The sequence below is a fragment of the Lygodium microphyllum genome, chromosome 8 (assembly GCF_053477565.2).
Source record: "Lygodium microphyllum isolate KBCC chromosome 8, Lygodium_microphyllum_v1.1.10, whole genome shotgun sequence".
Classification (NCBI taxonomy): Eukaryota; Viridiplantae; Streptophyta; class Polypodiopsida; order Schizaeales; family Lygodiaceae; genus Lygodium; species Lygodium microphyllum.
The window spans coordinates 133,211,147-133,224,823 of NC_141142.1; the positions used below are offsets into that span (position 1 = coordinate 133,211,147).

Consider the following 13,677-nt stretch of genomic DNA (forward strand, 5'->3'; position numbering starts at 1 on the left):
AATGGCAAGGCCTATCCCTAGAAAAATCCTATTGGTACCTAGCCACTATTGTCACTAAATTTTCTCACCTCCAAGATGTCAAAGGGGTTGAAAACTAGTAAGTTATGTTCCCTTTCGATCACACACGCTTGTGTGCTGCACACTATTTTAGAATAATTTTGTACCTGTTCAAATTATAGCCATGTGTTTCCTACATGGGCTTAAAGTACATGTCATAAACTTCATTTTGACACATGGCATGTCCCATTTGGAGTAGCAGTCTATCAAAATTTATGGCAAATTTACTTTAGTAGGCATGTAGTGGATAACATGTTGTCCATAGTCTTCACCCACCCATTTTCATTGTACTCTCAATTGAAGTAGTACTATGCACTCCACTCCTTAGACCATCTATTAAGTTCCTCCAATTTTATTTTGTTTTTTGGGGCAAAAAAATTCATGATGGGGATGAAATGTAAGAAGCAAGATACAAAGAACTAGGGGTTAGACACCTAGTTAGACTGAATGGGGTATACAAGGTGTAAGAGACCTAGTTTAGGGCAGCCATATATTATCAAGAACATACTCTTCACCTTTATCTCTAGCTTCCATGGCTTTCTCTTTCTTTCTCCCCTCTTTCCTATCTTTCTCTCTCCTCTTCTAGTCTTTCTTCTCTCTTTCTCTCTTCAACTCATTCTTCTCTCTTCTCTCATCTTCATTCATTACGTTCATGCTCTATTCAAAGGCTCCCTTTTTAAGAGTACCAGCCACAACACTAGCTTTTGCAAGTTGTGTCACCAAAAATATCATCATCAGTGCCACCTACCATGACAATAACCCATCATCATCTACAACATCAATAGCAATAATACCTTCTTTAGCCACTAATGTCTACCTTTGATGTGAGTATCATGGGATTGGCCCTCGTCTCGAAGGGGGATAATGGAATAGTAAATTTCAAAGGCCAAGAGTCAAATATAATTAGTGCAAGAATTGCTGAAATGATTTTTTGAAAGGATATTATTTTGGGAGCTTTAATATATTATTTTTGGGAAATTGTATTATTTGTTGTACTTAAAGGACATATGATTGGTATGGATGTATTATTTTGTGAGAGTTGGGTACTTGTATTATTTGTTGTACTCTAGGGACAAATGACTATCATGGATGTATTTATCACCCATAGTTGTATTTGTCACACTTGCAACAACTAATGTGTGGGTTATACACATGTATTTGTGATTAGAATAACCTAAGATAGGTCTAATTAGATTAAAATTAAAGCATGCTACAAGAAAGGGCCAATCAAGATTCACAAAGTGGGGGGCACAAACCCTAAAATGCAAGTGGGGTACAATCCTAGAGAAGTAACCTAACCCTAACCCTAATCTTGGTCCATACAAGGGTGGAAGGTCTTAGTTGTATTTAGCTTTTTGTGTATCCAAGATGTGGAAGCTCTATAAGTATAACTATTGAAGCTTTCTATTCTCTTCTTCTATCCTATCGTCTTACTTCCATTGTTATGAGAGAGAGAGAGAGAGAGAGAGAGAGAGAGAGAGAGAGAGAGAGAGAGAGAGAGAGAGAGAGAGAGAGAGAGAGAGAGAGAGAGAGAGAGAGAGAGAGAAGGTAAAGCTCTACATAGTCTTCTTTCATGTCTTCTTCTTCTTCTCTATTAACTTCTCTATTCATTGGCATACTTGGTGGTGGAAGTGACAAAGCGATGGCATTGGACCATGTTGTTTGGGTCATGGAACCATCTTTGAGCCTTTAAGCTTCTAAACTAGAATGTAGAAAGGCAATATGGATGAGTTTATAGATCTCAAAGCGTCTTATTTTCTTGCTTTCTTGGGGTCAAGAGAATGATGAATTGTTAGTTAGAGCAAAGTGTCTAGAAGACAAGGTGAGAGATTGTCACCAAAGTGAGTTGCAGCTTTTGAAACAATAGAAGTCCATCCAATATCCCAACTATTGTGCATTTAGCCCAACAGTTTGTAAGTTTTATTTCCTCTAGCTCACAATCTAGTATTTGTATTATTGAGTTAGGGATAACCCTAGGCTTGATTTTGGCAAATTTAGCTCTTACTAACATTAATTTTTGGATTTTCTCCTTGGGAGGGGAGAAAATATCATCAAAGAATTATCTGGTAGTCTCTAGTTTTTCTTCATTATTATTAGCAAATGTACCATCTTTTTTTTAACAACATGGGGATTGCCCTTTTTCTTTTTCTTTTGGGTGATGTTAAACATCTCCTTTGTTATCAACATGGGGATCATGTCTTTTTTCATTTTCTTTTGGATAATGTTAAACATCTCCTTTATTGCTTGGTCAATATTACTAGTCAACCAAGTTCTTGTGAATATTCTTATGTTATTGGTTTCTTCCTCCTCTAATACTCTCAATTCTCTTTTGACTTGAATTCATTCTTCTTGGAGCTCTAATTTCCCTTGATTTACTTCGTCTTCTACCTATAGTATTTTAATTTTCTACTTGCTCTTCTACTATTCAATCTATCCTTTTTCTCTTGTTTTAGTAGGTCTAGTGTAGCTCTAATAATAGCGGCACTCTAGACTTATGCTGCTAGGTGTTCAGTGTTTCAACATGTAGTTTTCTAAATGTTTTGTATTTCTCTCCTAACTTGAAGAGTGATGGGTCGCACCTAGCTCTAATGTAGTTGAGATTATTTGACAAGCATGTCACTTTTGGAAAATAATCTAATAGGAATAGATCTTGAGAGACCTTTACAACTAATTTTGGCAAAGCTAGAGGTTAGACCTACAAAGATGTAAGTTCGAGCCAATATGGCCTTCTGAGTCCATTGCCCTTTTTACCATGTAAAGCCAATCTCTAAGCTAACATCTATTAGCTCATGAAAATTTTGGCAATTCCCCTATGCATTCTTTCCTGTATCACTTTCCCTTCCATAAGTATCTATCATAACATCCTACAATTAATGACTAGACATTGTAGGCACATTAAAATCTCCTACAATAATGACTAAACGTTGTAGGCACATTAGAGAGGTCCATAGTGTTGATCTTTCTTGGGCATTACAAGATGCATACACTAAAACCATAGCAAATTCTTTGTGGCCTTTTACATGCACAACAACCCACCAATTGTTTATGTTTGTGGTGGTTTTGTTCATATACCCTTGGAGGTTAGGATCAATACATATTGTAGTTCTACAACTTCTTTGGTTATGAATTGTGGAGAACCACTTATAGTCGCTACTTACCAATTGTAGTTTTTTTGGTATATTTCTCCTATAATGTTTATTTCTTGTATTATATCACATGCTTTTGCACTATCCTTCATCTAGCCCTTTATAGTATTGGCCTTGTTAGGGTTTGCCAATCCCTTATCGTTTAGGGATATTATCTAAATTATATTAATAATTTAATTTGCTTTTTGTTTTTTCCTTTTCAAGCAATTTCCTTGTTCATGAAGAACAAGTTGCTATCACTCTTTCCAACCTTGGAGAACCTTCTTTTTGAGGTTTTACTATTTAGACAGGCTAAAATTTGTTTTGGAGTCAAAGAGATGGGGTTGTTGTCCTTGCTTTCCTCTACATCCTCTATTTGAACATCATCACATTGTTCATTTAGGTCAAGCTTAGAGTTGTCTTTTTCTTGTGTGTTCTCAAGTATGATCTCCTCTCACTATTTGATTCGGGGTTTGATCCTCTAGAGGATGTGTCCACCTCCTTAAAGTTACCCTTATTTGGTTTTGGTTTAGTAGTTTCATCAGGTACCTCCATCAAGAGCCTATTTCCACCTTTTTTTGTATCGATTGGAAGCCATCCTGAGTTGAGTCCTACTCATTCTCACTATCATTAGTCTCCTTGGGCTTCATTTTTGGACACGGTCTTATGAAATGTGCAACTTTCATACACTTAAAACATGCATTGGGTAAATTCCTTTAGGACAAGGGTTGTTGTTTAACAAAATACCTTCTCTTGAGAAGATTTGTTAGTTCCACCCACATAAGGATCTTGGATGGCTTACCCATGGCTTATCAGTACTTGAATTGAACTTAGGGGTCTATTTGAATAGGGTAAATGGAGAGTTCTTGATCATCCATTTCCCCATTCCAAGAATACGCATTAGTGCTTCCTCATTTTTGAATAGAAAAAAGAAAAAAATGTTCGGCATATAAATCATTTCTACAATCTTGCACCCTAACAATTCCCAATGGATTTTAATCCTTTCATGCATGAATTTTGTTGGTGGGTAAGGTTCATGACATAAGCCTACCAAGGCTTGCCTTTTAAATTCTTGGCATTCCATAGGTTTAAGCTAATAGTAGGTACAATAATAAGAATGCTTAATTCTTCCTCACTATGTGGCTCATTGATGCTTTAGCCATAGTAGGCAGATTGTGTTTTTGGAGAATAGCATGGGATTCAATAGCCAATCCAACATCTTTAGGTCCTCATGTGTGAAGCTCCTAAGGTTTACATTTGTCTACATAGTTTTCCCAACTTTGGTTCTCTCCATTTGGTGTGGCCATGTTTTGCCAAATATTTAGATTAACAAGATTAGTATTTGATAAAGAGTGGAGTTAAAAAAAGGGTTGAAAGATGATTTAAGAAAATCAATTAGTCCAAGGTTTTCATTATTAAAAGAAGCACTTATCAGAGATATGATTGATGTTGGTGCTATTCCAAACTATGGCGTCCTGATTGGAACAAAGTTTGTCATCATTCTCAAAAGTGGTCATGTACCTCTCTCTCTCCCAAGTAGGGGAGAAACTACTTTTTTCCCCAATACCTCTCATTGTTTGGTGAGCCTGATAGTGCCAGGGGAGAGAGGCAAGATGGCTAGTGCAAAGTGAGTAGGAAGAGAAGATGTAACATCTTGTTAAAAAAGAAAAACTAGGCTCTTACAAGTATATGGCAATGCCTTCATAAGATGATTGTAGAAGAGGTCACTTATTTCCAAGGCAAGCTTGTTATTAAGGCTAAAAGGCATTTAATACATTGATTCCTCTTTGTTAAAAAAACCTTTGTTTCTTCAAGCCTCTAGGCCAGGTGATACTGAATCTTGATATGCCCTCGTGGACCTCTAGGCACCTGACCTTCCAATAAACAATAGGTCATGTCCTCTCCAATGTGTAAAGGACTATGGATGCCCAATTCTTAAGTGTTTAGGACTACAAACACCCAACTCTTAAATAAGTGGGCCGATTGATTAAGAAGTGTAAAGGACTATGGATGCCCAATTCTTAAGTGTTTAGGACTACAAATGCCCAACTCTTAAATAAGTGATTTGATTGATCAAAGCCTACAAAGTCGGCATCCATCATTTAATGTATGATCAACCTCAATTGATATCATGGCCATTCATATGACCGATGCTAATTTCAAGATCAAAACTAAGGCCTTTAGCATCACATATGCTTACATCATACAACAAAATGGCTCTTAGGGAAAATATTGTTTTCTGAGATCAAAGAGTAACGAGAGTGTTACATGGGCAAAAAGGTAGGAACAATGGTATGAAGGGAGAGCCATTACAATTTACAATGACCATACAAAAGGTGGATGCTACAATTGAACTTGCTTGTGGGAATAGATAGTTGGCTTGGAAGGGCATGTCATACAGACAAAGAGGTAGTAACAAAGCCAATAGGCATGAAGATTGAGCCCTTGTCATAGTGTTATTGAGATTGTAGCTTGAATTGTTATATTCTATCCTTGAGTAAGCACGATTTCAATGATCTCTACTTCTTTTTGCTTCATGATTTCACACTTTTCTCTTTTGGAGAGGAAGGTAATAAGGGGCTTGATAGCTCATGAAGCTTTATTTGTAACAATTTGGTCCTTCATTGTACCTTTTATCTACTTAATACTACTTACTACATTCTTTTTCAAGAAAGGCCTTTAGTCAAAGGAGACTTAAAACCAAAGCCATTTAGTTAGCCTAATCAAAGGAAGGCATGTGCACCTTTTGGTCCATGCCATCTTGATTCCCAATACCTATGCTTTTAATTATGAAGGGGTGTTATATCTATTAAAAGGACCCATTAATAAGACTCATTACGAATTCAAACAACGTACTTTGGCTTACTTATAACATTTTGGTGGCCCTTAGCAAGTCGTGATCATACACAAAATTATGGGATGCCAAAAAAGGGGGAAAAAAGAGATTATGCTTGGAGATATCTCACTTACTTTTATGTGAAAAAATAATGATCTTTTCAATCACTACTAACCTAATAATTTTAAGTTTGGTTTTTGAACAAATACATTTATTCCATCATTATCTAAGATTAGTGTACCATAGGCTCAACCACATACAATCTATAAAATTCAAGATTCATAAGCTCAAGTCTAACAAATTAGAACATGTTATGGTTCTAAGGAGACATTGCAATACATTTATCATCCACTACAAGTAGAGTTTTGTTCGATCTACACAATTATAACAAAGTTCAAGTCTTTACTTCCAATTTTATTGAAAATCATTAGTATTTGTAAGGTTTATGTTAGTAAGATTTTTTCTTGGTTATATTTGTAGGCATTAAGTCAAATTATTAATGCTTTTGCTAATTATTGATTGTGAGGTTAATGCCTTTAGCATTAGATAAATATTTTAGCATAGAATTATATTTGGTGGTTTTTACGATTCAAAAAGTCAAAGACACAAATCATTCTACAACTACAATTTCGAGGTGAACCCAAGTTATGCTAAATGCTTTGGAGTTCCTTTAAGTTTAATTGTATTTTCACCACCTTTGAGGACCTTGTAGTTTTTATGAAGAATATTAACACTAGTTTTATAGTAGAAAATCCATTTTTATAGCAATTTGAACCCTCTATAAAAATTTAAATGTATCACGAATGAGAAAGATCAAGAAGAAATAGTTTTAGAAAATATGATCAACAAAATATAGTAATTGAAAGTGTTTTAGAAAGAGTCAAAACAAGCTAAGAAGCATATATTCTATGTCCACCTTTGAGACCATTTTTTCAAAAAATAAAAAAATTTAGTGCTTCTAATGAAAACCATCTTTATTTTTTAATCAAGTTAAAACTTTCATGAAAAATTATTTGACATGTATACCATGCATTCCCATTGAGAGAGTTGCGATTAGATAGAAATTGTCAACCTTTTTAATAGCTCTAAACAGTATCATTGAGTAGTGTTTTGACAAACTTTCTTGCACTTTTGAAAATCTAATTTTTATAGAAAATGATTTTCTAGTTGAAACTTGTTTCAAACCTTTCATCCTATTATTTTATAATGTTATCAAAGTCCCATCCAATTTTGATATCATATGCATATATTATATTAGATATAGTGAAATACGACTTGAACCACTAAAGTGGCTTACAAGGCTAATGTTAATTCCTTCGACAATGTAATTGGTCCAACATATTATTTAAAGCTTCATGAATCATGATTAATAATATATCATCATATTAAGATTTGACAATTCAAATATCAAAGTTCACTCCAACTTGAAAAAAATAATGAAATTGTATAAAAACAACAATAATAGTATATAAGCAAGAAAATATGGCTCAAGAAGCAACCTTTCTTCCATTAATCGAGGAAAATTATATCTCATACATTGAATAGCATCATATTTCCTCAAGTAGATTATTCGTCTTTAGTGGACCTAAAACCTTTGGACTCATATATTTGATTATTGCAAGAGTCTAAATATGGAAGGCATCATTGACAACCAATTGTTATTGGTAAAAAATGAAGGTTTTATAGGTAAACAATTTTTTTAAGAGTTCATGGGTGGATGGGTTTAATGATGAATGACAACAGCATAGTATACAATCTATAGCTCAAAGGAAACGAATGAATTGACTATTTAATAAGGAGGAAAGGATGAATACAGCATATTTTGTAGCAAAGTTAGGAGAATGGAGGAGCAAACCCTTTCAATGCATGATGCAAGCTTTGATGACATGTAAGGTGCAATCTAATGGCCATCAGACAAGGAAGTAAGCAATGATGGAGGATGATTAACATAGGTGAAAAGGGTATTGTTGTCATTGCATCTTCCTCATAGTCAATGATCAAATGGTTGTGCACACACACTCACTCACACACACACAGAGAGAGAGAGAGAGAGAGAGAGAGAGAGAGAGAGAGAGAGAGAGAGAGAGAGAGAGAGAGAGAGAGAGAGAGAGAGAGAGAGAGAGAGAGAGAGAGAGAGAGAGAGAGAGAGAGAGAGAGAGAGAGCCTTGGTAAGGTTGACAAGTATCAAGATTTTATGTGTGGGATAATGTGTCTACTATAGTTGCATGTAAAATATTATTGAAGGCTATGTACTAGATAGATCAATGGATGTGGTTAGGCTTGTGGATGGGTCATCTTTTGAATGGAAATGGATGGATCATGTTCCCTTCATGATGTTGTACTGTGCTCATCAATGGTGATTATATGTGAAGGTGAGGGTGAAGATGATGAGATAGGAGCTGCAAGGGGAATATGAGAGTTGTGGGCGGGCTCACAAAGGAGAGAAGGTCGAACATCCTCGATCATAGTCACAACTTCTGTGATGTGGGGCCGCTTGTCTGGGCCTATCTCTACACAAGCAAGGCCCACTTGCAAGAGTTGGACAAGTTCCTCTTCAATGCCGACTATCTGACAAAAGTGTTCAAAAAAGCTTGTTGAGAGCCAAGGAAAAACTTTCCACTTCAATGTTCACATGCTCTTTTGTTAATATGTTCTAATACTTTAGAACAATACTAAATTTAATGGTTGAAATATTTTTCAAATGGGGTTTTATTATTCTTCTTGATAAGGGAAACTTTGGCTAATGCTAACTTCTAAAATAAAGGGAGTGTGTTGCTAAATTATCCAATCAAACGTAATGTTTTCTTATAATGTTTCGACACATATGTATTAAGTTGCAAAGCAATAAATATTTACAGCATCCCTTAGGATAAATCAAACAACTTTTGCTAAGGCCTTTGGAGGCAAATGTATTGTTAGGTTACCATTTGAAATTAAATTAGGGCCACCTTCGAATGAATGTATGATGTTAATGAGTAAAAGGTGTTAATATACCACAATTCTAATGTGAGACGTTTCAATGATATATAAAACCTAATTTGCTGTGTGTTTTATGGTTACTAGGTTAGCCGAGAGAGAGAGAGAGAGAGAGAGAGAGAGAGAGGACGGACCTTGATGAGCTCCTTGTCGAAGACCTCAGCGGTCCACTCCTCGCGGACGACGGAGCGGACCCAGCGTGGCAGGTCAAACTGGGCGGAAGATGCTGATGTGGATGAGGAGGATGAGCTGGCATGATGCCACGCCAGCCGGCCGGTGAGGATCTCGAGGATGACGACGCCGAGACTGTAGACGTCGGATGCGGGCGTGGCGGCCCTGGATTGGGCGAGCTCGGGCGCTCGGTAGGCTTGGTGGGTGCCTGCGCGGGCGGAGGAGGGGAGGAGGAGGGGGGCGAGGCCGTAATCGCAGGTGCAGGCCCCGTAGTCGCCGTGCAGCAGCACGTTGGCCGACTTCATGTCCCCATGCACCACCACCTTGCTCCCGTGTATGTGCGCCACCCCCCTCGCCGCCCCTACGGCTGCCTTCAGCCTCGCCTCCCACCCCAATGCTTGCCCCCCACGTCCTCCTGCCAGCCCACCATCCACAACAACAAACCACATTATCAGCACCACCATTAACACAAGCACCCCCAACAACACCCACCACATTATGAACAGCAACAAAATCATCACAACCAGCACCACATTTTGAGCACCAAGATTACATGCTAAAGGATTTTGTATTAATGGAATGTCAAGGCTTACGTTTCACAGATGTAATCAAATGCCGCCTAAACCTTTGAGTACTAACTTGTAAAGTGGTCCTATTACAACACCCATGGTGGTGAGGAGCTGCCAAGTGGAGCCATAATCACTTTTTACATAATACAAGACTTGTCTTCACTATTGCCCTTGAGAATAGAACCTTTGATCTTGGATCTAATAGACCACCTTAGCACCACTTGAGTAGTAAGTTTTGGCTTATCAATACCATTATCATCACAATTAGGGATCCCTAACATTACTTTTAGGGTAGCCTTTCAAGTGTCTAGCAAAGTAATCCTAGAAACATTTTTAGTATGTAAGGAGGCAAAATCATCTCTACCTCACTTTTTTGTAGATTCCCACAAAGTCTAGTAAGAGCTCACTAAGCATGCCACCACTCTTATTTGCTCCTCCTATCAATATTTATTATTATGGAACAACTACATCTCATGCTCCCTTCTAATTGAGTGGGAAAATTTGTAGTGCAAAGTTAGGCCAATAGAAGGTTAATGATCATGAGTTCGAAAAATTCCAATGCAAACTCATGTTAGCTAACCAAATGTAAATGATTGTGAGAAATGAAGGAACATGAAAGTTAGAAGTCAAGGTTTTACAAAGCAAAGGCTCAACTCAAGGAAAATGTTAAGATATCAAAAGGTCTCAACATGCCCCATAAAAGGAGAGCTTAAACACATTAATAAACTTAGAATAAGAAATGTAGCACATTGATGTACTAATGTTCCAACCAATCACATTTGTAGAGTTGGATTGGAAAGGTAGCATGATTTACCACCATTTATAGAAGTGTGGCAATTGGAGTTTCAATTCATCATAGAATGTACACTTAAATGAGAAATGTAGCTTAATTTAAAAGTATTTCCATTGATCACACTAACACCTTCTTTAAAGGACAATAAGACACAAACAGTGCGTATCTGTGTATACATGACATGAGCATGTCATAGCTTTCTATATTATATTGTATAATAATTCAACATACATTAATGTATATGGCAAGCCTACTTGCAAGAGACTTGGTTCAATGTTGGGACTACACGAAGAAGCATGCAACCTACCTAAGCTAAGAATCTGCCCAAATGAATCTATATGCAGTACTCATGCTAAAGACATGTTACCATTAGAAATTTTGCTTAAAGTCGAACTCACAATTATATTAAGGTTGTCTTGCCCATTTCATTTAGGACCTTCAAAGGTGTTAGTAATACTAATTGTAGATTGTTAGATGATTTGAGTTTGCCTTCCACCTACCTTCAAGCACAAACTTATGAGGAACCTAGCAATCAAAGATGCTAGAGGTCCTACGTGTAGAATACTATAGCCGATTTGAGGAACCTAGCAATCAAAGATGCTAGAGGTCCTACGTGTAGAATACTATAGCCGATTTGAGTTGGCCTTCAAGCATAAACTCATTACAATTAAATGAAATAAATCTGTTCATGTATTGTTAGTCCTCTTTTAGCATTATTAATGATTCCAAGAGTTGGTTTCTCACCTTGGAGTGCATTAGCAAGGCTTCCCAAGGGCAAATACTCATGAACAAGAAGTTTTTCTTCTTTGGAGAAGTAGTACGCTTGTAGCGGGACCAGGTTTCGGTGCTGTAGTTTGCCAATGAGGTCCATTTGCTGCTCGAAGTCCTTGTGGTTAACAGAAGTCTCCTTGAGTCGCTTGACGACAACCGTGGGTCCATCCTCTAGGACAGCCTTGTAAGAGGTACCGAAGCTTCCTTTGCCTAAGACCTCAGCAGAGGCTCTAAGGAGGTCCTCGAGGTCAAATGAGAGCTGGCGAGGTGGCCGGTCATCGCAATGGCCACCAATGTGGGGGGAGGTAGGGTCAAAGAACACTAGCTTGTTTTGGTCAGGGCGTTGGGCAGCACTATAGGAGTCTTCCTTGGACTCATCTATTTCGTTCTTTGATGAACCTTTCTTATCCAAGGTTTTCTTAGATGGAGATGATGTTGCTGCAGGAAGATGTCTCCTGACATACCAGAGGAGGCAGCATGCCCCTACCATGACCGTGAACGCGGCGCCTGCGACGATGATGAGCACGACGTCGATGGTGGAGAGGCGCACCTTGTTGTGCCTGTGCTTGGGAGGTGATGGCGATGGAGAATTAGGGCAGGGTCGCAGGAGAGGCGTACCGCACAGGCCTGGATTGCCATCAAAGGAGGAGCTCGGCAGGCCCTGCAATTGCGATGGAATAGGCCCCTCCAGGTCGTTGTTGGCCACATTCAACTGCGTCGTGTTGCTTAAAACGGACGGGAGACCTCCCGTCAGGTTATTGTGCTGCAGAAATAGTATCCTCAGATGCCTCAGAGACCCCAGCGATGGAGGAATGGCCCCCGAGAACATGTTGAAGGAGAGATCCACCACGTTCAGATTAGGGTTTGAGGTCACATCGAACGGTGGGATTTGGCCCGTGATGACATTTTGTTGCAGGTAGAGCTTTCTGAGTTCAGCGCATTTCTGTATGTCTGGAGGGAGGGGGCCCGAGAGCTGGTTGGATCTCAGGCTCAGAATCTGCAGCTGCAGGAGGGATCCAAGGGTCCCTGCTGCAATGGCACCTGTCAGGCCAGTTGCAGGGAGCTTCAGGGTCAGGACACTGTCATTTGCCTTATTGCACCCCACCCCATCCCATGTGCAGGGGCTTGTGGCCTTGCTCCAGTTCCTCACCCTCGATGCCCCATTCAGCCCATTCAGGAATGCCAGGAGAGCGTCCCCGTCCGCGTTCAGGTCGGCAGCGGCAAGCCCGATCAACAGCGCTGCAGCGGCAATCGCCAATGACAAGCTCAGGAGCTTGGGATCTTTCCCCAGCCTCTCCTGCCACCACAAGCATGTGACCATTATTACTCTCTATCCACTCTAATAGGCTGGATTTGCTGAGCTATGGAAGGATGAAGCTCCTCCACTCTGGTCACAGGGTTACAATAATCTCAAATCTCATCACCATACTTAATGGAGGTGAGAGCTTTTATGAAGGCATTCAGCTGTTACATTGCAGACCGATGAGCTTTCAGACCTCTGTCAGGTAACATACATCAATACTTCTTTTGATTCTCGGGCAAGGGAAGTTATACTAAGTTCAAGAAACTTCTGAAGATGAATCCAATAGTCTCATCTAAGGCTTAGGGCCAAGCATCATGGGATGCTACGAGTTGGGACATGATGTCTGTCTGGTATGTACATTATAGGCCTCTGATGAGCTGAGAGCTCGAAGGCCAAAGGAGAAGCATAATGATGGTGAATCATGATTGCAGAGAAGGGGCCGGCGACGCCAACGCCACTTATCCTTTCTTGTAAAAGCTAACAACGAAGGCGGCAACACCAAGTACATTGATTAGTGACTAACATTATCTTATTCTTGTTTCTACGTTTGGTTGTGCAAACTGAATTTTTAAACCTTGAATCTTTTGAAGGGAAGGCTTTGATATGACAAAACACATTGCAAAATCTTTACAAAGATTAGCAAATCAAGGTTATGGTATTTTTTGAAAACGCTACTGAATTTATTTTGATATCTCATGTAAGAACTACAAAAAGGAGTGGCCATCTTGAGACCATTACCATTTAAGGGTTTGCATATTGATTGCCATTGTTCTAGAAGTTATAGGTTGGCTAGAGCTTAAGAGCCTACCTGGCGCAAATTAGTTTGAAAGCACGTTTCATGTGGCAAGAGGGTTCCCATGAGGTTGGTATAAGAAACACAATTTGAGCTTCAAAAGCTTTGATAATCTATACTATTAGTTAAGGAGAGGTGGGGGGCGGGTGGCACGTGGCAGCCCCCACCTCCCCCACAAAAAAGAAAGAGAACGCAAGGGCGGGTGCCACGCGTCCAGCACCCGCCCCCCCCAAAAATCGCGGGGCGAGTCTAGGCGCGGAGCGCCTAGTTTAGATTAATGCAA

General features: G+C 39.1%; 1 protein-coding gene across 1 annotated transcript; it reads right to left on the reverse strand.

Moving 5' to 3' along the window:
- Positions 1-7,519: 7,519 nt before the first annotated feature.
- Positions 7,520-13,114, reverse strand: LOC148032877 (putative inactive receptor kinase At2g26730). Its single transcript, XM_087683576.1, has 3 exons — positions 11,272-13,114; positions 9,129-9,580; positions 7,520-8,586 (listed from the first exon to the last, which is right to left on the reverse strand). The coding sequence occupies exons 1-3, from the start codon at positions 12,617-12,619 to the stop codon at positions 8,347-8,349; spliced, it is 2,040 nt and encodes a 679-aa protein (XP_087539702.1). The 5' UTR covers positions 12,620-13,114; the 3' UTR covers positions 7,520-8,346.
- Positions 13,115-13,677: the final 563 nt, after the last annotated feature.

Excerpts from the sequence above, each read along its gene's own strand:
- LOC148032877 (XM_087683576.1), bottom strand. The coding sequence starts at position 12,619 with ATGGTCACATGCTTGTGGTGGCAGGAGAGGCTGGGGAAAGATCCCAAG. Across the intron at positions 9,581-11,271 it reads CCTTGCTAATGCACTCCAAG|GAGGACGTGGGGGGCAAGCA; the intron begins GTGAGAAACCAA and ends GTGGGCTGGCAG. Across the intron at positions 8,587-9,128 it reads TCGACAAGGAGCTCATCAAG|ATAGTCGGCATTGAAGAGGA; the intron begins GTCCGTCCTCTC and ends CACTTTTGTCAG.